Raw genomic sequence first — 27,124 nt, 5'->3', positions numbered from 1 at the left:
GCGAGGACTTCACAACAAGGTCTTGCTCTAAGAAGGTAAGCAAGGATCCTACCGGTTAGGCGCAAAGACCGCCAGTCCAGTCGATCCGTCGGTTATTTACCGGCGGGATTTAAACCCGCTCCGGAGCGGGGGCGTGGCCTGGGCGGAGCCCCGTAGCCCGTGTGGGCGGGGCGGAGGCGGGGATGCCTGAGGCTCAGCGCCGTGCAGGAAAGACCTGGGCTCCGGGAGCGAGCGCCTGTCTCTTTAAATGCCAACGGCTGCTCTCCCGCCCTGGGAGCCCGGAGCCGGATCTACAATCCCGTCTCTCCCGCTCCGGCGCTTGTTGCTCGCCCGGCCCGAGCGGGAGCTGCCGCCGCGGGGCACCAAGGCTGCTTCCTTCTCCTCCTTCTAGGGAGCCCCCCCTCCCAAGAGCAGGTTGAAGGGGAGAAGCGGCCCCAGGCAGAGGGTAGGGGTGCTGTGTGAAGAGGCGCCGCTCCCCACCTTCAAGTCTTGAGGCGCTGCGTAGCCGCGGGGGGCAAGACATGCGCTGCTCCCCCATGCCCAGCCTCGCAGCCGCTGGCGCCCGGAGAGGAGAGACTGCGGAGCCCACACCTGCAAACTCGCCCTAGAAGTCTCAGGGTGCGGCGGGGGGCCCCTCCCAATTCCCCACGGCCTCCACCTCTAGGCGGGTGAGTTTGCGCAGGTAACCGGAGCTAGAGGGCGGGCGCGCGGGGGGAGGGGCGGGCAAGACGGGAGGAGAAAGCACCGCAGGTGAGCCAGGTAGGGCGGCTCACCTGCCCGGGCCGCGCTGCGGGGTCCTAGCCGGTTTCCTCAGCGATGGATGGGGGGATGTCTCTGGGGTAACTTAGGACCCTGAGGTGAAAGGAGGGGGCTAGGAAAGGGGAATTAAAGTTTCTCTTCCTTTCTCCCTCCTGCTTGGGATTGGCAGGTAGGGCGCTGGCGGAAGCGGTAGGAGTCGCTGATGCAATGGGCTTTTGCCCGGGTGAGGTGAAGGGCTGGGGGCGGGGGAGAGCTGGAGTTGCCCGGCCTCCTGCGACCGTGACCCTGGAGGCGGAAAAGTGAGGAAAAGCTCGCCACATCTGAGACTCCCCGTAAAATGGCTCCAGGTGCCCGACACCCAACCTTTCTTCCTCCTAAGAACAAATCGCACGTTTCACGGAAGGGCTCCTACATGGCTTCCTTGCCTTCCTCTCCCAACAGGTGGTCTGAGCCCCTGTCCGGGGACCTGTGCCAATGACCCTAGTGGTGGTTTCGCTTTCTCCTCTCACGGCGGTGTGAACGTGTGTCCGCAGCGTGATGGGCAACCAGGTGGAGAAACTGACCCACCTAAGTTATAAGGAAGTTCCCACTGCCGACCCGACGGGCGTGGACCGGGACGACGGGCCCCGCATCGGGGTCTCCTACATCTTCTCCAATGACGACGAGGACGTGGAGCCGCAGCCGCCGCCCCAGGGTCCGGATGGCGGTGGCGGCGGTTTGCCCGACGGCGGGGACGGGCTGCCGCTGCCCTCGCCGCAGCCCTATGACCCGCGGCTGCACGAGGTGGAGTGCTCCGTGTTCTACCGCGACGAGTGCATCTACCAGAAAAGCTTCGCGCCGGGCTCCGCGGCGCTGAGCACCTACACGCCCGAGAACCTGCTCAACAAGTGCAGGCCTGGCGACCTGGTGGAGTTCGTGTCGCAGGCGCAGTACCCGCACTGGGCTGTCTACGTGGGCAACTTCCAGGTGGTGCATTTGCACCGGCTGGAGGTGAGCAACAGCTTCCTGACGGACGCGAGCCAGGGCCGCCGCGGCCGCGTGGTAAACGAGCTATACCGCTACAAGCCGCTGAGCCCCAGCGCCGTGGTGCGCAACGCGCTGGCGCACGTGGGCGCCAAGGAGCGCGAGCTGAGCTGGCGCAACTCGGAGAGCTTCGCCGCCTGGTGCCGCTACGGCAAGCGCGAGTTCAAGATCGGCGGCGAGCTGCGCATCGGTAAGCAGCCCTACCGGCTGCAGATCCAGCTCTCTGCGCAGCGCAGCCACACGCTCGAGTTCCAGAGCCTGGAGGACCTGATCATGGAGAAGCGGCGCAACGACCAGATCGGGCGCGCCGCGGTGCTGCAGGAGCTCGCCACGCACCTGCACCCCGCCGAGCCGGACGTAGGCGACAGCGACGCCGCGCGGACTACGCCGCCTCCCGGGCGCCCCCCCGCGCCCGCCCGGGAGGAGGGGGCCCGAGAGGCGGTGGTTCACTGACGGGCGAGCTGAGAGCGGAGCTGTGTGAGGGAGCTGTTCGTAGCAGCCGCTGCTCCCTCCCTCCTCTCACTCCCTCCTCCACCACCTTCTGGGTCCCATCTGGGCTCCTGGGCCATTTGGAAAACGGAGAGTTGGCGAAAAGCGCAGCCAGCTGTGGCTTGAGTTTGTTATCTTGGACGGAGGAGGAAGAGGGAGCAGGTAGGAGCACTTTGGCCGGGGGCGCTTCTGGGCTTCTTGCCCGCCGGCTCAATCTGTCTTCCTTTCCCGAAGTGAGGCACACTGCGGACTTGCCAGACACTTAATCCCTGCTGGACTTGGGTCCAAAAATCGACGCCTCTTATGCACTTAGGGGTGGAGAGAAGTTCAGAGTACCAATGCCTGCTGTTGCCTTCCGACCGCTTCCCCTCCTACCGTGGGCTTGGAGGATGCCCTGTAGTAAAGCCAGAGCAGGTTTGTGGTGGTGCTGCCTCGAAAGAGCAGTGTGAGGGATCCGGGAAGCTGGGGTGATTGATCTTGTGGTTTTTCTGGGGTGCAAGGCTGGTAAACCCAGGACCAGGTCTGGGAGCCGCAGACTGAAATCAAGCAGCCCCCTGTGAAGTGTAGCGAGTAGTTGAGTAAACTTGGGCTACAAAACAAAGATTTTGCTCCATGTCCCCTCCCCATCCCCAAGCGATTTGTCTTCTGGAGCTGGCTTCCAGCTGAGTCTCCTGGGCCGTCGCCAATTCCCAGGTTACTTGTAAATCATTGTCAGGGGCCAGCTAAAGGAAGGATTCAATTTTGGTTCTGTTTTGCTGCCTTTGTTTCTCGCTTGCTATCGTAGGCACTTACAGCTGCGGTATTTGTTATCAAAGGAGGGAATAGCCCTTTGTGTCTCTGATCTAATTAAGCCTGCTTGGCCGTGTTCATCCCCAGGTCACACGGGAGGTTGGCTGCTGCCACCCCATAAGGTATCCACTACAGAAACAGCCAAACAGGGTTGCCCTGGCAGGAATCAGTCAGTTTCCTGTCCATTCCCCCACCTGACTCTCTTCCTGACTAGTGAAGGTACCTTTTTTTTTTTTTTTTAATTTAAGGCTTTGGTGTGGTGGTCCTGTGAATTTTTTTTTTTCCGTCGCTGCCTCATCCCCCTCAGTTTTGTTTTGCTGGTGGTAAAATCTTAGGCTTGAGGCATATTTCAGTGATAGTTGTTTATTTTGCTAGCCACACTCGATGCAATTTAATTCAAGATGTAAAGTCTTGCTGTATTGCTGCAGTCTTCTTGTCGCTTGGAGAACACCCCTTCAGAATGCTTTCTCAATGAAGAGGGGTGACAGCAATCATAAATAAGTGCAACCTGGTGTAGTCAGCGCCAGATCTGGTGGCAGTCCTAAAGCATGGATTGGTGAGTGTGGGATCTGTCCGAAGCAGGATGGCTGATACTATTTGAATCTGCTGCTGTGTTTGCTTTACTCTGAGGCTTTAAAAAATGTGTACAATCTGTCCTTTGTTTTCATGTGAGCTCTTTAATGATGTGTGCCCTTGATTTCAAAATCCTTCTCTGCTGCACATTGGCATTGCTAATGCTATCTCAAAAGTTGAGTAAAGTTTCTTTTTTTTCTCTTGGGAATCATTATAGATTACACTGAAAAGTCATTTCGTGACCCCATTCTTACAGCTGGAGTAGACTCGTACTTGAGTGTTCCACAGTGGTGGCCATCCTCAGGCCTCCTGCCTGGAGATCTTTAAATCAAGGCAACAAAACTTGAAGGATTTCCTTGTACACGTACTTTTTTTAAACTTGGGAATTTGAGGCCATAATTTTTAAAAGCCTAGACCTTTATAGCACCTCAACATGAAATTATTTCATTACAAGGGCATTAGCTATGTTCCCTGTTTTCACAGGAATCCCCAAACAGGTCCTGTCACTGTTAAAGATGAACCACACTCAGCCCTGGTCCAAGAATTTGGAGAAGCGTCAGTCTCCTGTTGGAAATGTTGATCTAGTTTTCTTGTTTAATAATCTCGCAGTTTTGTGTTTGTATTCTTTTGCTCATGGAAAAGCGGAGCAAGGTAAACGTGGGTAAAGACATTTAGGAGAGCCTTCTAGATTTGGATTGTCTTTTATGTTTAACACAATCAAGGGAAAGTTGCATGTAATGACATTGTGCAGACAGCAAGAGAGAAGAACAGAGCCACTGTCTAGCAGCTCTGGGCTAGCCAGCCAGCTCTCTTTTCCATTGCCCGGTCTCTGTCTCCCTCCTTCACCCCTCAATGGAAAGTGAATGTCATTGGTCACACCGAGGGACAGCAGTGACTCTGTTACAAACAGCTTTGTGAGAAATCTCAACTTGAAGGAAGAACTCCTATAAAATCCATATCAGTAGTAGCATTCTCCCTCTAGAGAAGAGGTTTTTGATAACAGGGCTTGAAAATGATCTAGAAGAGGAAAGATCTACTCCAGATGCTGCTTTATCACGTGTTTTTACAGGGTACCAGAGATGTGAAGTACGTAATGCTTCGGAACAGTGATTCTGTTGGAAGTTTTATTAGGGTCATCATGCTTAAAGTAAAGCACCAACCAGCCACTGAAGGTTGCAAAGAAAGGGGACTGAATCAACTGTTGGCATCTTTCTTGAAGATGGCAGTGTTGTGGATAAGAGTTTTTAATGTCCAGGCAATGGCTACATCTGGCACTTTAAAATATATATATATATATATATATTTAATAATTTTTGTTTCTCCTTAGGACTAAGATTCTAGAACTGTTTTGTACTGTGAATTACGGATGCTCTTTGAAGGCAAGGAATATTGATTCTAATGTTCTTTAGAAGCTCTGGCAGGGATAAGCAGGACACCCAACTGGAACGGATGCTAAATATAATCAGACAAATTATATTTTCTTACTTGAGCAAATATTTTATTGAGACTGCTTATGTATGGCAAAGGAGCCTACAACTTCAGCTACACAACTTTTTATATTGAAAGAACTCATACTTTTTGTAGTTTTTTTTTTTTTTTGTGGTACACGGGCCTCTCACTGCTGTGGCCTCTCCCGTTGCGGAGCACAGGCCCCGGACGCGCAGGCCCAGCGGCCATGGCTCACGGGCCCAGCCGCTCTGCGGCATGTGGGATCCTCCCAGACGGGGGCACGAACCCATGTCCCCTGCATCGGCAGGCGGACTCTCAACCACTGCGCCACCAGGGAAGCCCCCTTTTTGTAGTTTTATTCTACATTTAATTTAAAATGACTTTATAGCACTAACAAGCCTAGCAGAAGACTTTACTCCAGACCTTTAAGGAAATTTTTAGTTTTTATGAAAAATGACACTTCAGTAGTTAAATTTCTCATGTCTTTGCTGCTTCTGGCCCTAAGAGCACCAGTCGACAACACCATAACCACATGGAAACATATTTTTGGAAGCAAAACTTTAATTTTCTACAACATATGCTATGGAGAGTGAAGAAAATTTAAGGATTACTTGTTTTCTATTTTTTTTCTCTTAACAAAATGGAATCCACTGTGTTGAAAACTCTTGATATTATGTGATTGTCTAACCATTGTTTTTTTGTAAATTAAAATAAAATCTAGTGTGATCATCATTGAAAGGATTTGTTTGGAAAGTTACATTTTATTTGTGAATTTTTTTTTAAATCAGGGTAACTATAAACTTGACTGGTTTATTCAGCTTTTCATTATGTTTTCTTAGCGATACTTGTGACCCATGGAGAATTACACTGACTAACTTGATAAATTTCATGTATTTTATTTCCTAGTGAATTGTGTAAACTTTACTTTTGTTGAAGATTGTATGTTAAATCAATGTTATGTTCTCACACCACTTCTTGAGAAGGAGGTTCCGATTTGAAATTGTATCATTTCCTTCAAAATGAAGGGCAAGTGCTTAGTAAAATAAAAGATTGATGACATCTTTTAAACCATTTCCTCTTCACTATGTCTTATTGCAATAGGATCTGTCAAGTCCTTTTGAAAAATGCTCTGAGGGTTTCCAATAAACCATTCATTAGAGTTAACTCTATTTATATATGTTTTTTTTTTCCATTTGTATACTTTCTTTCTGCCATTTTTGGTCCAAATCCAAGCTCCTCGGCTTAACTGGAATTTTTCTGAAATATTAAGTGTGTTTCATCTTTACATTACCCAGTAAACATTTTGAATTCATTTAGTGACTGAAAACCCTCCCTGCATTTACTGTGTGGGAATTAATCACCTGTTGCTTCTAGGCTCCATGTTCATGAAGAACATCTTGTGAACATAAATTTTCAATACCCATTGATTTTTTTTCAGGATCAATGCAAACGTTGCCAGAAACCACACTCACATTTTGGAGTCTGTACTGGGGAGGTTTGGTAATAAGATCAGTAACCCATGTTGACGTCTTAGGTGGTTTCAGAATCCCAGACAAAGGGAATGGGTTCGCTGAGTGAGTTAACTACAGAAAACAGGTGCATGTGATCAAGTGGCACTGCTGACATGATAAAGGATGCAGGTGCCAGCAGTAGGTACAGGAGCAGATGTGGCCTCTGGAACTGGCGTGTGGGAGGCCACCAGCACTCCTTAGACCAGCACCTGAAGTCACTACCACAGTCCTGTGAGGCTCAAAAACCTGGGCTCCATCAACAGGCTCCCGTGAGGATTTTAAATAGGAAGAGTGTTGAATGCTGAAGGTTATCGAGAGCTCAAGCAGCAGTGAGACCATTTTTCCCTAGAGTGGTTGTCCTTTATCATGGTTCTCACTGCACAGGAAAGTAGAGGAAAGGGAGCCTAATATAGAATGTGCATATATTTTGGGGTGATTTTGGTGGAGGCTGCTGTTCCTCGTTCTCCTAAATGGACTGAGTTTGCTTCATGTAGGAAAAGGACATGTTTGGAAGTGTTTAAAAGGACCTCTAAAATGAACAGGCCCAAAATGTGTGCCAAAGGGCTTTTATTTCCCTTTACTGAATTTCCTGGAAAAACTGCTTATTAAACACAATTTTATCTGCATGGTAGATGCAAGAAAGGTTAGTGTCTGTGATGTGCAATCACAGCAAGGTACTGAGTATGAGGGGCTAGAGGATGCCGAGCCCTAGACGAGACACTAGAACGTAAAAAGTTTAGAGACGAACAAAAACCTTAGATAATCTCTACCCCTGAGCTTGTTTCTAAGGGGAAATCAAATTTCACTCATACATGTAGAACAAATATAATGAAAGGTGGTCCTGTGAAGTGCTGATGGTTGATCGGTATTCAAATAAAGCAGATACGTGTAGGTTTAATTGGAGTACTCCGAGAAATTGGAGAAATCAGATCAAAGCCCTGAAGGTACAACGATGGTAGAGGAAAGGATGTAACTAATATAACTAATATTCACGACGTATTTAATGGGGAGTCTCCTAAATTCCATTGCCTAAGGTAAACCAGATCCACAGTGTCCGTCCTCCTGTGACTCACTTTCTAATAGATAAGACAGGTAACTACTTACTACCAAAATCTTCACAAGAAGGAATTTAGAGATGGGATAGGTGCAGTGAAAGAAATGTGCAGGGTGTAGGGAGAGGCTCTCCATCACTGAGTCAGTAGGCTTCCCTGAAGATGCATTTATGCTGAACTTTGAGAGGAGAAAGCCAGGTGCTTCAGAGTGGACACTGATTACATTAATTCAGGGAGGAAGGCTGGGGAGTGAGTGAATGAATGTTGAGTGCTCTCAGAATGCCTTTGCTTAATGCTCCGGTGGTAGCCATTTCTCCTTGGGGTTCCCTTCTGCAACCTGTTGTCTAATTCAGTGTATCTGACACTTAACACAGGAACAGGCAGAGATACTCTCAAAGTCTGAGTGAATGAATGAATTTGGAGGTTGGGATTTGTTGGTCTAGAAAGCCCTGCTATTAACTCAAGGTGATGTCAGGACTGTGGTTTGAAGAGGTGACGTCGCGGTGGTTTTGAGGATGGATTGAACAGGGAGAGCAAACGTGACCCTGTCCTCCCCTCTTCCAGATCTAGAGGCTGTACTGCTCATGCTACTGATGGCTTATATTGCCAGCCAGGTAATGATGTGTGTGAATTCGGGCCTTTGCCCAGTGCAAGTGAAAGGAGCAGCGGCCAGGCTAGGCTTGATGGGGACAGAGGTAAGCGGGAGCAACAGGTTTTATAGCCTGCGCGCCATAGCCTTGGAGCCATGATTGAAACAGAGGTTCTTTTGTACAGTTGGCTAACACAAGCCGCTGCTATGATCCAGTCTCTCCTGCCTTGTCTAGTGTGGCCATAAATGACTCAAAAGATTAGCTCACTGCTCTTTTGGGAAACTTGTGCAACAATGTAATTAACTCCCAAGGTTTGATGATCAATATTCTGTGCCTTCTTTTTAACCTCATATCTTTGAGGATTCGCAGTTGTTAGGCTAAACTGGAGGTAGAGGGTTTGGTCCTAGGCCCACAGAATCAAATAGCAGTTAAGGCTTGACAGTCAAACTACCTGGGTTTCTCTACTTCTGGTCCTGCTGGTAACCTTGGGAGAAATTAGACACCTGCTTGGAAACTTTATTTCTTTCCATGTGCAATGTGGCTTATTGCATTGGTCAGTTCAATTCTGAATATCAGTTGTATTTCTAAAATAACATAATATGTGATACATGTAATATAGTATAGTAATAGTATCAACTTCACATGGTTGGTTTTGAGTCCAAAATGAAACAATGCACATAAAGCCCAGATCATTAGCTACTGAGATTAACTAGAGAAAATCTGGGATATTATAGGTGTTCAAAAGCCTTATTCAAAATAAAGTTACTGTCTGGGAGAGAGAAGGCTTCCCTTTAGTCTTAGAGAATTTCTTAGCTAAATAACTGTAGTTAATGCATAAGTTGTTGAGCTCCTGCTGTAGTGTTTGAAATGTTTCTTGAGCTTTGATCTTTAGTAGAAGAACCATTTAACTTGTTTCTACATTTTATATGTTTACTCATTAATTCAACAAGTTATTTCCTGTGAACTTCTAAGGTGCTAGGTGCTGGAGAGCCAAGAGGGGATAAGAAGGGATTATTGCAATAGATAGTAATATTGACAATGATGAGGTCACCTTGCCTGCACTGCCCTATTTTAATCATCACAATAGCCTTTCTGGACAGATACGAATATCTTCATTTAATAGTTGAGGAAACAGGTTTAGAGAATTGAGGTGATTTGTACATGGACACGTAGCTAATAAACGACTGCTTCTGGCCAGGAGCAGGAATGCTGGTCTTCCAAGCCCTAGGCCATGGTTTCTCCACTGAGAGGTCATCTGACCACTTCCACCCCTTTGGCTCCTCCCCCCTTCTCCTTACCCTGGGAGAATGCATAGCACCTTATTCTGCTCCAACTTTTGGCATGCAGCATGATCTGAATAGCACACATATTTTCACTCTTGTTGCAGCAACTCTGGAGCAAGTGACTCTGGGAGGCAAAAAGAGGCAGGAAAAAGAGGAAAGGCAACTCTCAGCCATGAGGAATTTTACGTTTTTATCCATCCTGTGTAATAGTGACAGGGCTAGGGTGAAATTGGCCAACCTATAATTATGCCCCCTTCCCTGTGGCTGGGCACTGTGACAATCCCTCCTCAAACTGCCCCTCTTCTCTCTGCCCTTTTGTGACTCTTTTTACCCCTCCAAGCTGAGGTCAGATCACACAGGCCTGCTTCCAGCTGACCTGCTATGTGACTTTGCCAAGTTAGTAACTTTTTTAAGCCACCTTGACTTATTTAAAAATTAGTGCCTCCAACATAGAGGCGTTCACTGGCTTACACAAGACAAAGTAAATCAAGCACATACGGCACACTTAGGTGTGGCATGGTGGCCATATTGGTTGGCTCTGCCACAAATGGCTCTGTTAAGAATATATGACCTTGGACTTCCCTGATGGAACAGTGGTTAAGAATCCGCTTGCCAATGCAGGGGACACGGGTTCGAGCCCTGGTCCAGGAAGATCCCACATGCCGTGGAGCAACTAAGCCCGTGCACCACAACTACTAAGCCTGCGCTCTAGAGCCTGTGAGCCACAACTACTGAGCCCGCATGCCACAAATACTGAAGCCTGCACACCTAGAGCCTGTGCTCCACAACAAGAAAAGCCACCGCAATGAGAAGCTCGCGCACTGCAACAAAGAGTAGCCCCCACCCGCTGCAACTAGAGAAAGCCTGCGGGCAGCAATGAAGACCCAATGCAGCCAAAAATAAATAAATAAATTTATATTAAAAAAAAAAAGAATATATGACCTTGAGGAAGTCCCTTTACCCTCTAGGACCCTGGATCTACGTTTCTGTGTGTGGAGCACCCAACTCGAGCAGGAGTCTATGACAAGATTCCAAGTGCAACTTTGAGATGGTTATAGTAGTTACTCTACTTATAATTAATTAATACTAATTAATACTGATTCCTTGGCCATAACCCTAAACCTTACCTCATTCATATAAAAAATTAATATGTAAAATGTAAAAAAGTTAGTGACAGTAATAATATGATGGAATTTCAGGGAGTGCTTTTATTGTGAAAAGTAGGAACTGTACACAAAACTTTTTTCTGAGAATTGGCAAATTTTTTAATGATCTTTCATATTAGAAGTCCAAATCTGGGCCATGGATAAGGAAAAAGATGATGATAGAAATAAATTAATCCATGTCTCCTTTATTTTGGAAAAAGTGCTTAGAATTTTTGTTTTTAATTTTGCTTTTCGAACACTGATTCCTCCCCCCATTCCCCCCTCCCACACACACTCGAGTACATTTCTCTTTGCTACCTGGCTCTACTCTTGGCCAATACATCATACCCATGAGAGAATTCTTCTTTATCTTCAATAGATAGGTGTGATTTATTCTACTTTATTTTAATGGGGTCTATTTCTTTTTGTATTTGAGAAAGAGCAAGGTTGTTCATAAAGCCATAAAACATCACATGGTGGCAGTTCTTTGTGCTGACATCTATTTGACTTCTTTAAAAAATACTAATAGACTTATTTTTTTTTAGAGTAGTTTTAGATTTACAGAAAAATTGAGTGGAAAGCACAGAATTCCCATATAACCCCCCTCCTAACCACACAGCCTCCCCTTCCATCAACATGGGTATCAGAGTGGTGCCTTTGTTACAATGGATGAACCAATATTGACTCGTCATTATCAACCATAGCTTACACTAGTTTTCACTCTTTGCGTTGTACATTCATTGGTTTTGAGAAATGCATCCACCATTATAGTATCATACAAAGGAGTTTTACACAAGACATTTTCTTTATTTCTTTCCCTTCCCAAGCTAAGAATTGCACTATTTTCAGCTGCTCTTATCAAACCTTAAGAGACACTTCTCTGCTGGGCCCTTCTGCTTTCTTTGCTCTTCCAATGGACATTCCTGGCTAGAACTGCGTTCATTCATTCTTTAAGTAAGTATTTATTGGGGCCTGCCAGGCAATGTGCTACTCGCTAGGGCTAGAAATAGGAATGCCGGAGGGTCCCTATGCTACACGTGCCTGCTCACATTCCGCTGAGGAAAACAGGCAAACAATGAATGCATTACCTTGTGATTAAAGTGTGATGATGGAGGATAGGTAGGCATCAGGAATTATGGTGGCACTGGAAGGGCAGGGGGTCTGGTGGCTAACCCCACATAGTGGGGTGGGGAAGGGTCCAGGATAGGCTTCCTGGGTAGACTTAAGCAGGTAAGGGGAGGTATTATCAAAGAAAAATTCTGACATAATCCTGCTCCCATTTCATCAATCCTGTATTTTAGGAGTAAGACACACATCTGTCTTTGTATGTGGCTGGGGTGGGTGATGTGGGGAGGGGGTTTTGAGGACAAATACTATAAATTGCTTAGCAATTCCTTTTTTCTTTTTCATAGTGCTGATATAGATTTCAGCCAACTAGGGAACATTATCGAAAACTCTGAAAGGATATTAAGTCAAAGTGTTCTTTTATCTTTAGCACCATTATCCAGCTGACTTTGGGCATAGCCAAGCAGTTCTAACATGGTGAGGATTGAGGCTGCTTTCTCTGTGTTTTGAGGGAGCTGAGAGGCACTGGGGAAAACATTGCCTATGGTTGGAATTAAGCCTGGGCTGACACCCCAGCACCTCCCTTGCTACGCCACCTGGACAGATGACCTCCCCTGGCTTGGGAGCCTGCATTGTATTCATTTGTAAAGTGGGTATAATATGTCACCTACCAAACAGGGTTATGGAGTTAGTGGTAATATACATAAATCACCCAGAAGTGGTCCTGGCAGGAAGGTATATGCTCAGGGATTGGTTGCTGTCATTATCTATTTTCTCTTTTTCTGTTTTGCCCAGTGTTCATGACTCAATCCCAAAATCTCACAGATGAATTTCAGATTGGAGCAGGTTAAGCCAAACAAACTTAATCAGAGTTAAGATGGTCAGAGGTGGTACAACATCTGGTTTCGTAATGGTTAACACCATCTGGCCCCAGGTATTTGGGAGAAAATCATAAATATGTGTGTACACACACACACACACACACACACACACATACATATCAACAACCCAAGTGCATTTGACTCTGGTTTCTACCCAACCTGACAACCAAAGAATTGAAGCTCTGGACTTTGGTATCATCACAAAGCTACGATCACTTTCTTACCTCCCTATTTAATGTCTCTCTCTACCTGCCCTTTAAGCCTATGGGTATTTTTATTAATGTAAGTTTATCACTTTATATCTTATTTTACTTTATTAGCTGTGCCACACGGCTTGCAGGATCTTAGTTCCCTGACCTGGGATCGAACCCCGGGCCCCTGGCCGTAGAGGCACTGAGTCCTAACCACTTGACCACCAGGGAATTCCCAACTTTATATTTTAAAAAATATGTGCTTAATATAAAAGAAGTTCAAATACCAAAGTATACATAGTAAAAGTGAAGGATATCCTCCACTACCTTTTCTCACCCTGTTCCACCTCTAACCAAGGGTTATTGGTATTAAGTGTATTGTGTGTTCCTTCTAGACTTTTTTCTGTAACATTCAGATATGTTTATCTGCATATATTCTCCCAGGTTTTTTTTAATTTAATTTTATTTATTTTTTATACAACAGGTTCTTATTAGTCATCCATTTTATACACATTCGTGTATACATGTCAATCCCAATCTCCCAATTCATCCCACCACAACCCCCAACCCCTGCCGCTTTCCCCCCTTGGTGTCCATATGTTTTTTTCGCTACTTCTGTGTCTCAGTTTCTGCCTTGCAAACTGGTTCATCTGTACCATTTTCTAGGTTCCACATATATGCATTAATATACAATATTTGTTTTTCTCTGTCTGACTTATTTCACTGTATGACAGTCTCTAGATGCATCCACGTCTCAACAAATGACCCAATTTCGTTCCTTTTTATGGCTGAGTAATATTCCATTGTATATATGTACCACTTCTTCTTTATCCACTCTTCTGTCGATGGGCATTTAGGTTGCTTCCATGACCTGGCTATTGTAAAGAGTGCTGCAGTGAACATTGGGGTGCATGTGTCATTTTGAATTATGGTTTTCTCTGGGTATATGCCCAGTAGTGGGATTGCTGGGTCATATGGTAATTCTATTTTTAGTTTTTTAAGGAACCTCCATAGTGTTCTCCATAGTGGCTGTATCATTTTACATTCCCACCAACAGTGCAAGAGGGTTTCCTTTTCTCCACACCCTGTCCAGCATTTGTTTGTAGATTTTCTGATGATGCCCATCCTAACTGGTGTTACGTGATACCTCGTTGTAGTTTTGATTTGCATTTCTCTAATAATTATCGATGTTGAGCAGCTTTTCATGTGCTTCTTGGCCACCTGTATGTTTTTTTTTGGAGAAAGGTCTATTTAGATCTTCTGCCCATTTTTGGATTGGGTTGTTCGTTTTTTTAATATTGAGCTGCATGAGCTGTTGATATATTTTGGAGATTAATCCTTTGTCCGTTGATTTGTTTGTAAATAAATATTTTCTCCCATTCCGAGGGTTGTCTTTTCATCTTGTTTATGGTTTCCTTTGCTGTGCAAAAGTTTTAAAGTTTCATTAGGTTTCATTTGTTTATTTCTGTTTTTATTTCCATTACTCTAGGATGTGGATCAAAAAAGATCTTGCTGTGATTTATCTCAGAGTGTTCTTCCTATGTTTTCTTCTAAGAGTTTTATAGTCTCTGGTCTTACATTTAGGTCTCTAATCCATTCTGAGTTTATTTTTGTGTATGGTGTTAGGGAGTGTTCTAATTTCATTCTTTTACATGTAGCTATCCAGTTTTCCAAGCACCACTTATTGAAGAGACTGTCTTTTCTCCATTGTATATCCTTGCCTCCTTTGTCATAGATTAGTTGACTATAGCTGCGTGGGTTTATCTCTGGGCTTTCTATTTTGTTCCATTGATCTGTATTTCTGTTTTTGTGCTGGTACCATACTGTCTTGATTACTGTAGCTTTGTAGTATAGTCTGAAGTCAGAGAGTCTGATTCCTGCAGCTCTGTTTTTTTACCTCAAGACTGCTTTGGCTATTTGGGGTCATTTGGGTCTCCATACAAATTTTAAGATTTTTTTGTGCTAGTTCTGTAAAAAATGCCATTGGTAATTTGATAGGCATTGCATTGAGTCTGTAGATTGCTTTGGGTAATATAATCATTTTCACAATATTGATTCTTCCAATACAAGAACATGGTATATCTCTCCATCTGTTTGTATCATCTTTAATTTCTTTCATCAGTGTCTTATAGTTTTCTGCATACAGGTCTTTTGTCTCCCTAGGTAGGTTTATTCCTAGTTATTTTATTCTTTTTCTTGCAGTGGTAAAGGGGAGTGTTTCCTTAATTTCTCTTTCAGATTTTTCATCATTCGTGTATAGGAATGCAAGAGATTTCTGTGAATTAATTTTGTATCCTGCAATGTTACCAAATTCATTGATTAGCTCTGGTAGTTTTCTGCTGGCATCTTTAGGATTCTCTATGTATAGTATCATGTCATCTGCAAACAGTGACAGTTTTACTTCTTCTTTTCCAATTTGTATTCCTTTTATTTCTTTTTCTTCTCTGATTGACATGGCTAGGACTTCCAAAACTATGTTGAAGAATAGTGGTGAGAGTGGACATCCTTGTCTTGTTCCTGATCTTAGAGGAAATGCTTTGGTTTTTTCTCCATTGAGAATGATGCTTGCTGTGGGTTTGTCATATATGGCTTTTATTATGTTGAAGTAGGTACCCACCATGCCCACTCTCTGGAGAGTTTTTATCATAAATGGGTGTTGAATTTTGTCAAAAGCTTTTTCTGCATTTATTGAGACGATCATATGGTTTTTATTCTTCAGTTTGTTAATATGGTGTACCACATTGATTGATTTGCATATATTGAAGAATCCTTGCATCCCTGGGATAAATTGCACTTGATCATGGTGTATGATTCTTTTAGTGTGTTGTTGGATTCTGTTTGCTAGTATTTTGTTGAGGATTTTTGCATCTATATTCATCAGTGATATTAGTCTGTAATTTTCTTTTTTTGTAGTATCTTTGTCTGGTTTTGGTATCAGGGTGATGATAGCCACATAGAATGAGTTTGGGAGTGTTCCTTCCTCTGCAATTTTTTCGAAGAGTTTGAGAAGGATGGGTGTTAGCCCTTCTCTAAATGTTTGATAGAATTCAACTGTGAAGCCATCTGGTCCTGGACTTTGTTGGAAGATTTTTAATCACAGTTTCTATATTCATTCTATTTCATTGTGATTGGTCTGTTCATATTTTCTATTTCTTCCTGGTTCAGTCTTGAAAGGTAATACCTTTCTAAGAATTTGCCTGTTTCTTCTAGGTTGTCCATTTGATTGGCATAGAGTTGCTTGTAGTAGCCTCTTAGGATGCTTTATATTTCTGCGGTGTCTGTTGTACTTTCTCCTTTTTCATTTCTAATTTTATTGATTTGAGTCCTCTCCCTCTTTTTCTTGATGAGTCTGGCTAATGGTTTATCAATTTTCTTTATCTTCTCATAGAACCAGCTTTTAGTTTTATTGATCTTTGCTATTGTTTTCTTTGTTTCTATTTCATTTATTTTTGCTCCGATCTTTATGATTTCTTTCCTTCTGCTAACTTTGGATTTTGTTTGTTCTTCTTTCTGTAGTTTCTTTAGGTGTAAGGTTAGATTGTTTACTTGAGATTTTCTTGTTTCTTGAGGTGGGCTTGTGTAGCTATAAACTTCCCTCTTAGAACTGCTTTTGCTTGCATCCCATAGGTTTTGGATCGTCGTGTTTTCATTGTTATTTGTCTCTAGGTGTTTTTTGATTTCCTCTTTGGTTTCTTCAGTGATCTCTTGGTTATTTAGTAACATATTGTTTAGCCTCCATGTGTTTGTGTTTCTTACTTTTTTTTTCCCTGTAATTGATTTCTAATCTCATAGTGTTGTGGTCAGAAAAGGTTCTTGATATGATTTCAATATTCTTAAATTTACTGAGGCTTAATTTGTGACTGAAGATGTGATCTATCCTAGGGAATGTTCCATGTGCACTTGAGAAGAAAGTGTAATCTGCTGTTTTTGGATGGACTGTCCTATAAATATCAATTAAATCTCTCTGGTCTATTGTGTCATTTAAAGCTTGTGTTTTCTTATTAATTTTCTGTTTGTATGATCTGCCCACTGGTGTAAGTGAGGTGTTAAAGTCCCCCACTATTATTGCGTTACTGTCGATTTCCTCTTTTAGAGCTGTTAGCAGTTGCCTTATGTATTGAGGTGCTCCTATGTTGGGTGAATATATATTTATAATTGTTATATCTTCTTCTTGATTGATCCCTTGATCATTATGTAGTGTCCTTCCTTGTCTCTTGTAACATTCTTTATTTTCAAGTCTATTTTCTCTGATATGAGTATAGCTACTCCAGCTTTCTTTTGATTTCCATTTGCATGGAATATCTTTTTCCATCCCATCACTCTCAGTCTGTATGTGTCCCTAGGTCTGAGGTAGATCTCTTGTAGACAGCATATATATGGGTCTTGTTTTTGTATCCATTCAGCAAGCATGTGTCTTTTGGTTGGAGCACTTAATCCATTCACGTTTAAGGTAATTATCGATATGTATGTCCTATGACCATTTTCTTAATTGTTTTGGGTTTGTTTTTGTAGGTCCTTTTCTCCTCTTGTGTTTCCCACTTAGAGAAGTTCCTTTAGCACTTGTTGTAGAGCTGGTTTGGTGGTGCTGAATTCTCTTAGCTTTTGCTTGTCTGTAAAGCTTTTGATTTCTCCATTGAATCTGAATGAGATCCTTACCAGGTAGAGTCATCTTGGTTGTAGGTTCTTCCCTTTCATCACTTTAAGTATATCATGCCACTCCCTTCTGGCTTGTAGAGTTTCTGCTGAGAAATCAGCTGTTAACCTTATGGGAGTTCCCTTGTATGTTATTTGTCATTTTTCCCTTGCTGCTTTTAATAATTTTTTTGTCTTTAATTTTTGCCAATTTGATTACTATGTGTCTCGGCCTATTTCTCCTTGGGTTTATCCTGTATGGGACTCTCTGCACTTCCTGGACTTGGGTGGCTATTTCCTTTCCCATGTTAGGGAATTTTTCAGCTATAAGCTCTTCAAATACTTTCTCTGGTCCTTTCTCTCTCTCTTCTCCATCTGGGACCCCTACAATGTGAATGTTCTTGCGTTTAGTGTTATCCCAGAGGTCTCTTAGGGTGTCTTCATTTCTTTTCATCCTTTTTTCTTTATTCTGTTCTGCAGCAGTGAATTCCACCATTCTGTCTTCCCGGTCACTTATCCATTCTTCTGCCTCAGTTATTCTGCTATTGATTCCCTCTAGTGTAGTTTTCAGTTCAGTTATTGTATTGTTCATCTCTGTTTGTTCTTTAATTCTTCTAGATGTTTGTTAAACATTTCTTGCACCTTCTTGATCTTTGCCTCCATTGTTTTTCCGAGGTCCTGGATCATCTTCACTACCATTATTCTGAATTCTTTTTCTGGAAGGTAGCCTATCTCCACTTCATTTAGTTGTTTTTCTGGGGTTTTATCTTGTTCCTTCATCTGGTACATAGCCCTCTGCCTTTTCATCTTGTCTGTCTTTCTGTGAATGTGGTTTTTATTCCACAGGTTGCAGGATTGTAGTTCTTCTTGCTTCTCAGATAAGTGATTTTTAATGTCAATTTTGCCCAAGGACTCTGTGTGTCTTGCAGCGTTTTTATTCCTCATTTGAATTGTCCTACAGCCCAGCTCTCTTATTCATCCATTCTTACACATGTTCTCAAGTTCAGTTGTGCATTATTGCCCAGGATTTCCTTCTCTCTCCCATTGTGCATACAAGTCTGGCTCTGCCACAGGTCAGCTTGAATTTGGATAACCGTTCTACCACTTACCCACCATTGTCACTTTATAGAGTGTTAGAATTTCCTTATCTGAAAAAAAGGGCTTGAAGTAGCACTTTACAGAGTGTTTGTGAAGATTATATGGAATCATTGGTAAGTTTAGCCATAGTACCAAGCACAGAGTAAATTCCCCTGGAAATGCATACTTACATTGCAAAGGACCTGTGTTCATTCTACAGCTGTACCTGTTGTTAAAATATTGAAACACTTTCATATCAGTTGATAAACAGCTGCTTCCCTGAAACCCACCCCTCACCACCGTAGCACTCTCATCTTCCTGACCACCTGGCCACTGCCCTGGGGCCACCATGGATATTCCCACAGTCCAATAACAGGTAGCTGCCTGTGGAGCTGGGGTCTCCAGCACCCTGCTGCAGCTCTATTTGCAGCATTGTGATTGGTTGATGACTTCTGAAAAATATTAATTTCTGCAGAATATTAGCTTAGTGCCTATAAATACTACAACTCCCATTTACAAATGACAAAGGAAGCCAGGGGAGAGAATGAGTAACTTTGCCCAGGCTCACACATAATGACTTACACTGAAACTATTTAATTTCCAAATCCATGTCCAGTCTCCATGGAGTCAAGTCCCAGTCACTAAGTGTGTTTCAGCCCCTGTGACCTTGGACAGGGGACTACATCTCTCAGAGGGGGCCAGAGTGAGAATAATTCTTCTGGCTTCCCTTTCTCTCCAGGCATTGAACAGTGCCAATACAGGGGAATTTTCCTTGTCTTTTTGTTCAGGGCAAATAAGTTGAGCAGTCAATTTTAGGCCAGAGATCAAACTCAACTCGTTAATTATTCACAGAGTTGATCACTCTGCTCTGTTCTTGAAACTGCTAACCCAGCTGAGACAAACCAGAACTACAACGCCGGTAAAATAAACTTTTTGAAAAGGACTTGTTGAAGCAGAGCATACAAATACTTTTAGAGAGGGAATGTGAGCCAATGAAAGCAAAGACACACAGTGAAAAGAGCATGGTCTTGGGAGCCAGAGAGACGCCACTTAATGAGCTGTGTGCTATTGGGCAGATCATGTAATAGGTAACCTTGGTTTCGTCATTTGGTAAATGAGAATTAAGTACCTTGAAGAGTTGTTTAGAGGCAGATACAGTAGGTGCACAGCCCCAAGCTCTGTGCCTGGCACCAGGAGTGAGAGCCAAAATATCTCCTAACCTAGACTACAGGACCCTAAAGAATCCAGGGTCACTGTGAATCAGCACCCCAAAGGCTCCCGGAGGGCCCCAGCAGGCCAGGAGTTAACCTTTACCTTGCTGGATCATGGGGGCAAGGATGAGACTGTTGACCAACCAGGATGGAAATCTTTTATCTGCTGTGCTCACAAGTCCCAGCTGAAGAGCAGCCCTGCCTGGCTGTAAAAGAAAGTGCTCAGGCACCATCAGGTCCACTCTTCATTACTGGAGAAAGAGGGAAGGACAAGAGACGGCTAATAATTGTGGGGTTGGTTTGTTTCCAGTGGTACAGAAGGGGTGAAGAGAAAGTTGAAGCCCTTCTCCTTCCTACTTGCCATCCTTACTCCCAAGAAATAACAATTAGTAGCAGATTCTTTGTGTCTTTTTCTGTGAATGAGTCATTAGCCTGCCTTCCTTCCATACAAATGGAATTATAATAATGGTTAATACTCAGCATGTGCTTGCTATGTGCCTCAGAATATTTTAAGCATCTTATATAGATGATATGTTATTTAACCTTCTTGACAACTCTGTGAAATAGGTACTGCTTTTATTTTCATTTTTCAGCTGGGGAAACTGAGGCACAGAGAGGTTAAAGCACTTGCCTAAAGTCACACAGTAGGTAGGGACAGGAAAAAGAACCCAGGAAGTCAATGTATATCTATCTTATTCTGTTTTATGCTTGTATAGCGTCTCAGTATGAATGAATGGTAGTTTATTTAACTTATTGTTGGATATCGAAGTTGTCCAAATCTGTTCGAACAATCACAGCTCCACCAAACATCTTTGTGTATTTAACTTTGAAGTTTTAACTCTTATTTGATGTCTACTTTGTGCCAGGCACTCTGGGACACTCTTGACAGGCATTTTGTCATTTAATGCTCACACTCCATGAGGTTAGGAACCATTCATCTTGCAGGGAAGGCTACTGAGACTCCTAGTCATTAAGTAACTTGCCCAAGGTCCCAGAGCTGGTAAATGGCAGAAGGTAAAAATGAACTCAGGCTCTCTGATTTCAGGGTCTATAATACCACAGTTGCTATGGAAACTACACGGTTGTATGTGAAAATGCCCATGAGGAATTCACACATCTACAGGAATCTCCTTTTAATAACATTTCCCGTTTATATTTTTTCTTCTGTATTAATCTCACTGAGGCCAGTTTTCATACCTATAAAAGAGAGTTAATAATACCTATTACTATGAACTGAATTGTGTTCCCATAAAATTCATATGTTGAAGCCCTAACCCCCCAATGTGTTGGTATTTGGAAGTGGGGCCTTTTAGAGATAATTAGGTTTAGATGAGGTCGTGCGGGTGGAGTCCCCTTGATGGGATTGGTGTCCTTATATGAAGAGACACCAGAAATCTTGCTTCCCCTCTCTCTCTCTGTCTCTCTCCACCATGTGAGCAGGCATCCAGAAGTTGTCCTTCTGCAAACCAGGAAGTGGGTCTTTACCAGAACCTGACATACTGGCACCTTGATCATAGACTCCTAGCTTCCAGAGCTGTGAGAAATAAATTTCTGTTGTTTGGGAATTCCCAGGTGGTCCAGTGGTTAAGACTTGGCGCTTTCACTGCCGTGGCCCTGGGTTCAATCCCTGGTCTGGGATCTAAGATCCCGTAAGCTGTGCAGCACAGCATGCATGCATGCATAAATAAATAAATAAATAAATTTCTGTTGTTTAAACCACCAGTCTATGGTATTTCATTCATTATGTTACCCTGAGCAGATTAATACCCCTCCCTTATAAAATCATTTTGAAGATTAACAGAAACAACAAGGTAAACCATCGAGAATAATTTCTAGCATGAATTATGGAGTTATTGTATGCTAGGTATTGTTCTAAGAGCTTCAAATGTGCATTAGTTTCCTAGTGTTGCCATAACAAAATATCACAAACTGGGTGGCTTAAAACAATGGAAATGTATTCTTTCACAGTTTTGGAGGTTAGACATCTGAAATCAAGGTGTTGACAGGGCCAAAGTCCCTTAAAAGCCTCTGGGGGAGGATTCTTCCTTGCTTCTTCCTAGCTTCTGGTAGCCCAGGCGTTTCTTGGCTTGTGGTAGGGTAACTCCAGTCTCTGCCTCCATTGTCAAATGTCATTCTCCCTGTGTGTTTGTGTTTTCATATGGCCATCTTCTTATAAAGACATCAATCCTATTGGAGGGAGGGCCTACCTTACTCCAGTATGACCTCATCTTAACTAATTACATCTATTGATACAGTGACCTTATTTCCAAATAAGATCCCATTCTGAGATATTGAAGGTTAGGACTTCAGCATATCTTTTCTGAAGGGAACAATTCATCCCATCACAGTACATCTTACCTCATTCAATCTCCATGGCAACCCAATGAAGCAGATATTATTACATTAATTTTAGAGATGAGGGCATGGAGGCTCAGAGAGTTCACGTAACTTGTCCAAGGCAGAGTGACTAAGCAAGTATATACTCTACTACTTCTTGGCTACTAGAGTTTAGGGGCATAGTAAGCACTCAGAAAAATATGAGTTTATTACTCTTTTTGTTTGTTTGTTTGTTTTATTTTGAAATGCCTTACCAATGACCATATTACCCCAGAGTAAGGGTAAGCAAGCTTTTTTTCTGAAAAGGGACAGACAGTAAGTGTTTTAGTTTTTGCAGGTGATGTGGTCAGTCTCTGTTGCAACTATTGAACTCTGCTATTGTAGCACGGAGCTAGCCAAAGATAATATGTAAGCAAATGACCATGACTGTGTTCCAGTAAAACATTATTTACAAATAGACAGGGTTTATCTATTCAACAGTTGATGGACATTGGTTTGCCTCCACATTTTGGCAATTATGATGAATAATGTTGCTATTTGATAGTGTCTTTCAAAGCCCAAAACTTTTAAATTTCGATGAAGTTCAAATTATCTATCTTTTTCTTTTATTTCTTATGCTTTTGGTGTCCTAAGAATGAATTGCTTAATCTGAGACTATGAAGACTTACTCTTAGGTTTCCTTCTAAGAGTTGTATAGTTTTAGTCTGATATTTTTCTCATCCATTTTGAGTTAACGTTTATAAATGGTGTTGACTAGTTTCATTCTTCTTCGTGTAGTTATCCAGTTGTCCTAGCACAATTTGTTGAAAACACTGTTCTTTTCCCCACTGTATTATCTTGGCACTCTTGTCAAGAGTCAATTGACCATAAATGTAAGGGTTTATTTCTGGACTCTCAATTCTATTCCATTGATCTGTATGCCTATCATTAAGCCAGTTCTTCACTGTCTCGATTACTGTTGCTGTGTTATAAGTTGTGAAATCAAGAAGTGTGACTCCTCCAGCTGTGTACTTTCATTTCAAGATGGTTTTCACTTTTCAGGGCCCTTGGATTCCCATATGCATTTTAAGATCACCTTGTCAATTTCTTCAAAAAAGCCAGCTGGGCTTTTGACAGAGATTGCAATGAATCTGCAAATAAAATTCGGGAGTTTTAACAATATTAATTTTAACAATATTAATTTTTCTAATCCATGAACATGAGATATCTTTCCATTTATTTGTCTTCATTAATTTATTGTAATGGTGTTTTGTAGATTTTAGTGTACAAGTGTTATACTTCTTTTGTTAAATTTACTAAGTATTCTGTTCTTGATGCTATTATAAATGGAACTGTTTTCTTAATTATATTTTCAGATAGTTCATTGTAAGTATACAGAAATATATTTGATTTTTGTATACTGATTTTGTATCTGGTAATCTTGCTGAATTCATTTATTTGTCTTAATATCTTTTTAGTCAACTCCTTACTTTTTTCTATAAACAGTCATGCTATCTGCAAGTAGAGATAGTTTTCTTCTTCCTTTTCAGTCTGGATGCCTTTTATCTCTTTACCTTGTTTAAATGTTCTGGCAAGAACCTCCAGAACAATATTGAATAGAAATGGCAAGAGCAGGTATCTTGTGTTGTTCCTAAACTTAGGGGGAAAAACTTTCAGCCTTTCACTATTATCTAAGATGTTAGCTATGTTTTTTTCATAGATGCCTCTCATCATTTGAGGAAGTTTCTTTCTATTCTTAGATTGTTTTTACCATGAAAGAGTGTTGGATTTTGTCAAATTATTTTTTCAGTTATTGAGATGACACTGTGATTTTTAAACTTTATTCTATTGATATAGTGTGTTATATTTCTTTCTGTATGCTGAACCAACCTTTCATTCCTGAGATGATCTTATTCATGGTATATGATCCTTTTTATATGTTGGTGAATTCAGTTTGTTAGTAATTTTGAGGATTTTTTGTCTGTGTTCATATGGGATATTGATCTGTAGTTTCCTTTTTTTGTGATGTCTTTGATTTGGTATCAGGATAATGCAAGCCTCATAGAATTGTGTCCCATAGGTCTCTGTTTTTTGCTTACTTTCTATTTATACTGAGTAATCTTAATTGACCTGTCTTTAAGCTTACTAATTCTTTGATCTGCTCAAGTCTGCATTTGGGCATACTTTATATCTTTTAGTTGATGGTCTCTGTTTGATGACACATTTTTCTCATACTTTAATTCTTTAGAAATGGTTTCTTTGAGTTCTTTGAATATATTTATGATAACTGATTTAAGTCTTTATCTAGTAGATCTGTCTTTCTTTCTAGTAATGTCTGGGCTTTCTCAGGGACAGTTTCTGTAAACTATTTTTTTCCCTTTGGGCCATATGTTCCTGTTTCTTTGTATTTCCTATATTTTTTGCTATTGTTATTGAAAATTGGACTTTTTATCAAAACAAACAACTTTTTATTGAAGTATAGTTGATTAGCAATGTTCTATTAGTTTCAGATGTACAGCAAAGTGATTCAGTTATACATCTATCCATCTATCTCTCTGTATACATATGTCTGTTCTTTTTCAGATTATTTTCCATTATAGGTTATTACAAGATATTGAATATAGTTCCCTATACCATACAGTAGGTCCTTGTTGTTTATCTGTTTTATATATAGTAGTGTGCATCTGTTAATCCTAAACTCCTAATTTATCCCTTTCCCTTTTGGTAACCATAAATTTGTTTTCTATGTCTGTGAGTCTATTTCTGTTTTGTAAATAAGTTCATTTGTATCATTTTTTTTAGATTCCATGTGTAAGTGATATTTGTCTTTTTCTGTCTTAGTTCACTTAGTATGATAATTTCCAGGTCCATCCATGTTGCTGCAAATGGCATTATTTCATTCTTTTTATGGCTGAGTAATGTTCCATTGTACGTATATACCACATCTTTTTTATCCATTCTTCTGTTGATGGACATTTAGGTTGCTTCCATGTCTTGGCTATTGTAAATAGTGCTGCTATGAACACTGGGGTACATATATCTTTTTTTTTTAATACTTATTTATTTTACTTATTTATTTGGCTGGGCCATGCCTTAGTTGTGGCATGCAGGATCTAGTTTCCTGACCAGGGATCGAACCTGGGCCCCCTGACTTGGGAGTGTGGAGTCTTAGCCCCTGGACCACAAGGGAAGTCCCTGTATCTTTTTGAATTAGTTTTCATCTTTTCTGGGTATATGTCCAGGGGTGGGATTGCTGGATCATATGGTAACTCTGAAAATTGGATATTTTAAATAGCACAATGTGTCAACTCTGGAAGTAAGATTCTCTCTTGCCTTTGTGCTTTGTTGTTGTTGCTGCTGTTTGTTATTTTAGTGACTTGCTTGGACTAATTCTGTAAAACCTGTATTCTTTTGTCATTTGTGGCCACCAAAGTCTCTATTCAGTTTGCTTAGTGCTTAGCTAATGACTGGATAGAGATTTCCTTAAAATTCCTTGAACTAATAATCTCCCAGCATTTTTTTAACATCTTTATTGGACTATAATTGCTTTACAATGTTGTGTTAGTTTCTGCTGTATAACAAAGTGAATCAGCTATACGTATACATATATCCCCATATCCCCTCCCTCTTGCATCTCCCGCCCACCCTCCCTATCCCACCCCTCTAGGTGGTCACAAAACACCGAGCTGATCTCCCTGTGCTATGTGGCTGCTTCCCACAAGCTATCGGTTTTACATTTGGTACTGTATATATGTCCATGCCACTCTCACTTCGTCCCAGCTTACCCTTTCCCCTTCCATGTCCTTAAGTCCACTCTGTATGTCTGCATCTTTATTCCTGTCCTGCCCCTAGGTTCTTTTTTTCTTTTAGATTCCATATATATATATATATATATATATATATATATATATATATATATATGTTAGCATACAGTATTTGTGTTTCTCTTTCTGACTTACTTCACTTTGTATGACAGACTCTAGGTCCATCCCCCTCACTATAAATAACTCAATTTCATTTCTTTTTATGGCTAAGTAATATTCCATTGTATATATGTGCCACATCTTCTTTATCCATGCATCTGTTGATGGACATTTAGGGTGCTTCCATGTCCTGGCTATTGTAAATAGTGCTGCAATGAACATTGTGGTACATGTCTCTTTTTGAATTATGGTTTTTCTCAGGGTATATGCCCAGTAGTGGGATTTCTGAGTTGTATGGTAATTCTATTTTTAGTTTTTTTAAGGAACCTCCATACTGTTCTCCATAGTGGCTATATCAAGTTACATTCCCACCAACAGTGCAAGAGGCTTCCCTTTTCTCCAGACCCTCTCCAGTATTTATTGTTTGTAGTTTTTTTCATGATGGCCATTCTGACTGGTGTGAGGTGATACCTCATTGTAGTTTTGATTTGCATTTCTCTAATGATTAGTGATGTTGAGCATCCTTTCATGTGTTTGTTGGCAATCTGTATATCTTCTTTGGAGAAATGTCTATTTAGGTCTTCTGCCCATTTTTGGATTGGGTTGTTTGTTATTTTGATATTGAGCTGCATGAGCTGCTTATATATTTTTCTCCCAGCATTTTTAAGGCCTCTGTGTGTGTGTGTGTGTATGTGTGTGTGTGTGTGTGTGTATGTATGTATGTGTTATGTTTTAAGTTCTCTAGCAGCCAGTTTACAACTCCAACTTATCCTAAACTTCTTGCTCATACAGAGACCCGAGATAACTATAGGTGAGAGAGTAGACTTTATCGAGTCTTACCTAGATGTATGCAGTTCTGAAAATGCACATGGGTTTCTGGATTTCCAGGAATACACTGGAGCTTTTCAGAGACCCCTCTGGGCATCTCATTATCCAGTTGTTCTTTTTAAAATTTCTGGTTAGCCCCTTGTTAGCGCCAACTGTTAAAATATCCTCTGGTAGCTGTGATTTTAAACAATTGCCACTAATTGTATTTGACAAATAGTCTGTGGGTAGGGCTCTTCACAAAAAGCAAGCTCTGATTAGGTCAAATATAGACAATCCCTGAAAATGGAGCTTTTTAGTGAACTGCCAGACATGTCATAGAGTGATAATTTTCTAGAAA

At 41.8% G+C, this 27,124-nt stretch overlaps 1 protein-coding gene across 1 annotated transcript; it reads left to right on the top strand.

Annotated features, from left to right (window-relative positions):
• Window positions 1-1,296: 1,296 nt before the first annotated feature.
• On the top strand, window positions 1,297-2,235 carry LRATD2 (LRAT domain containing 2; the record flags this gene model as incomplete). Its single annotated transcript, XM_079722705.1, has 1 exon — window positions 1,297-2,235. One exon carries the CDS (start codon window positions 1,297-1,299, stop codon window positions 2,233-2,235), a length of 939 nt encoding a protein of 312 aa, XP_079578831.1.
• Between the last annotated feature and the right edge of the window lie 24,889 nt (window positions 2,236-27,124).

This window comes from Hyperoodon ampullatus (genome assembly GCF_949752795.1).
Source record: "Hyperoodon ampullatus genome assembly, chromosome: 17".
NCBI classification, from domain to species: domain Eukaryota; kingdom Metazoa; phylum Chordata; class Mammalia; order Artiodactyla; family Ziphiidae; genus Hyperoodon; species Hyperoodon ampullatus.
Note: the sequence above shows the minus strand (reverse complement) of the source record. Positions and strands in the feature narration are given on the sequence as shown.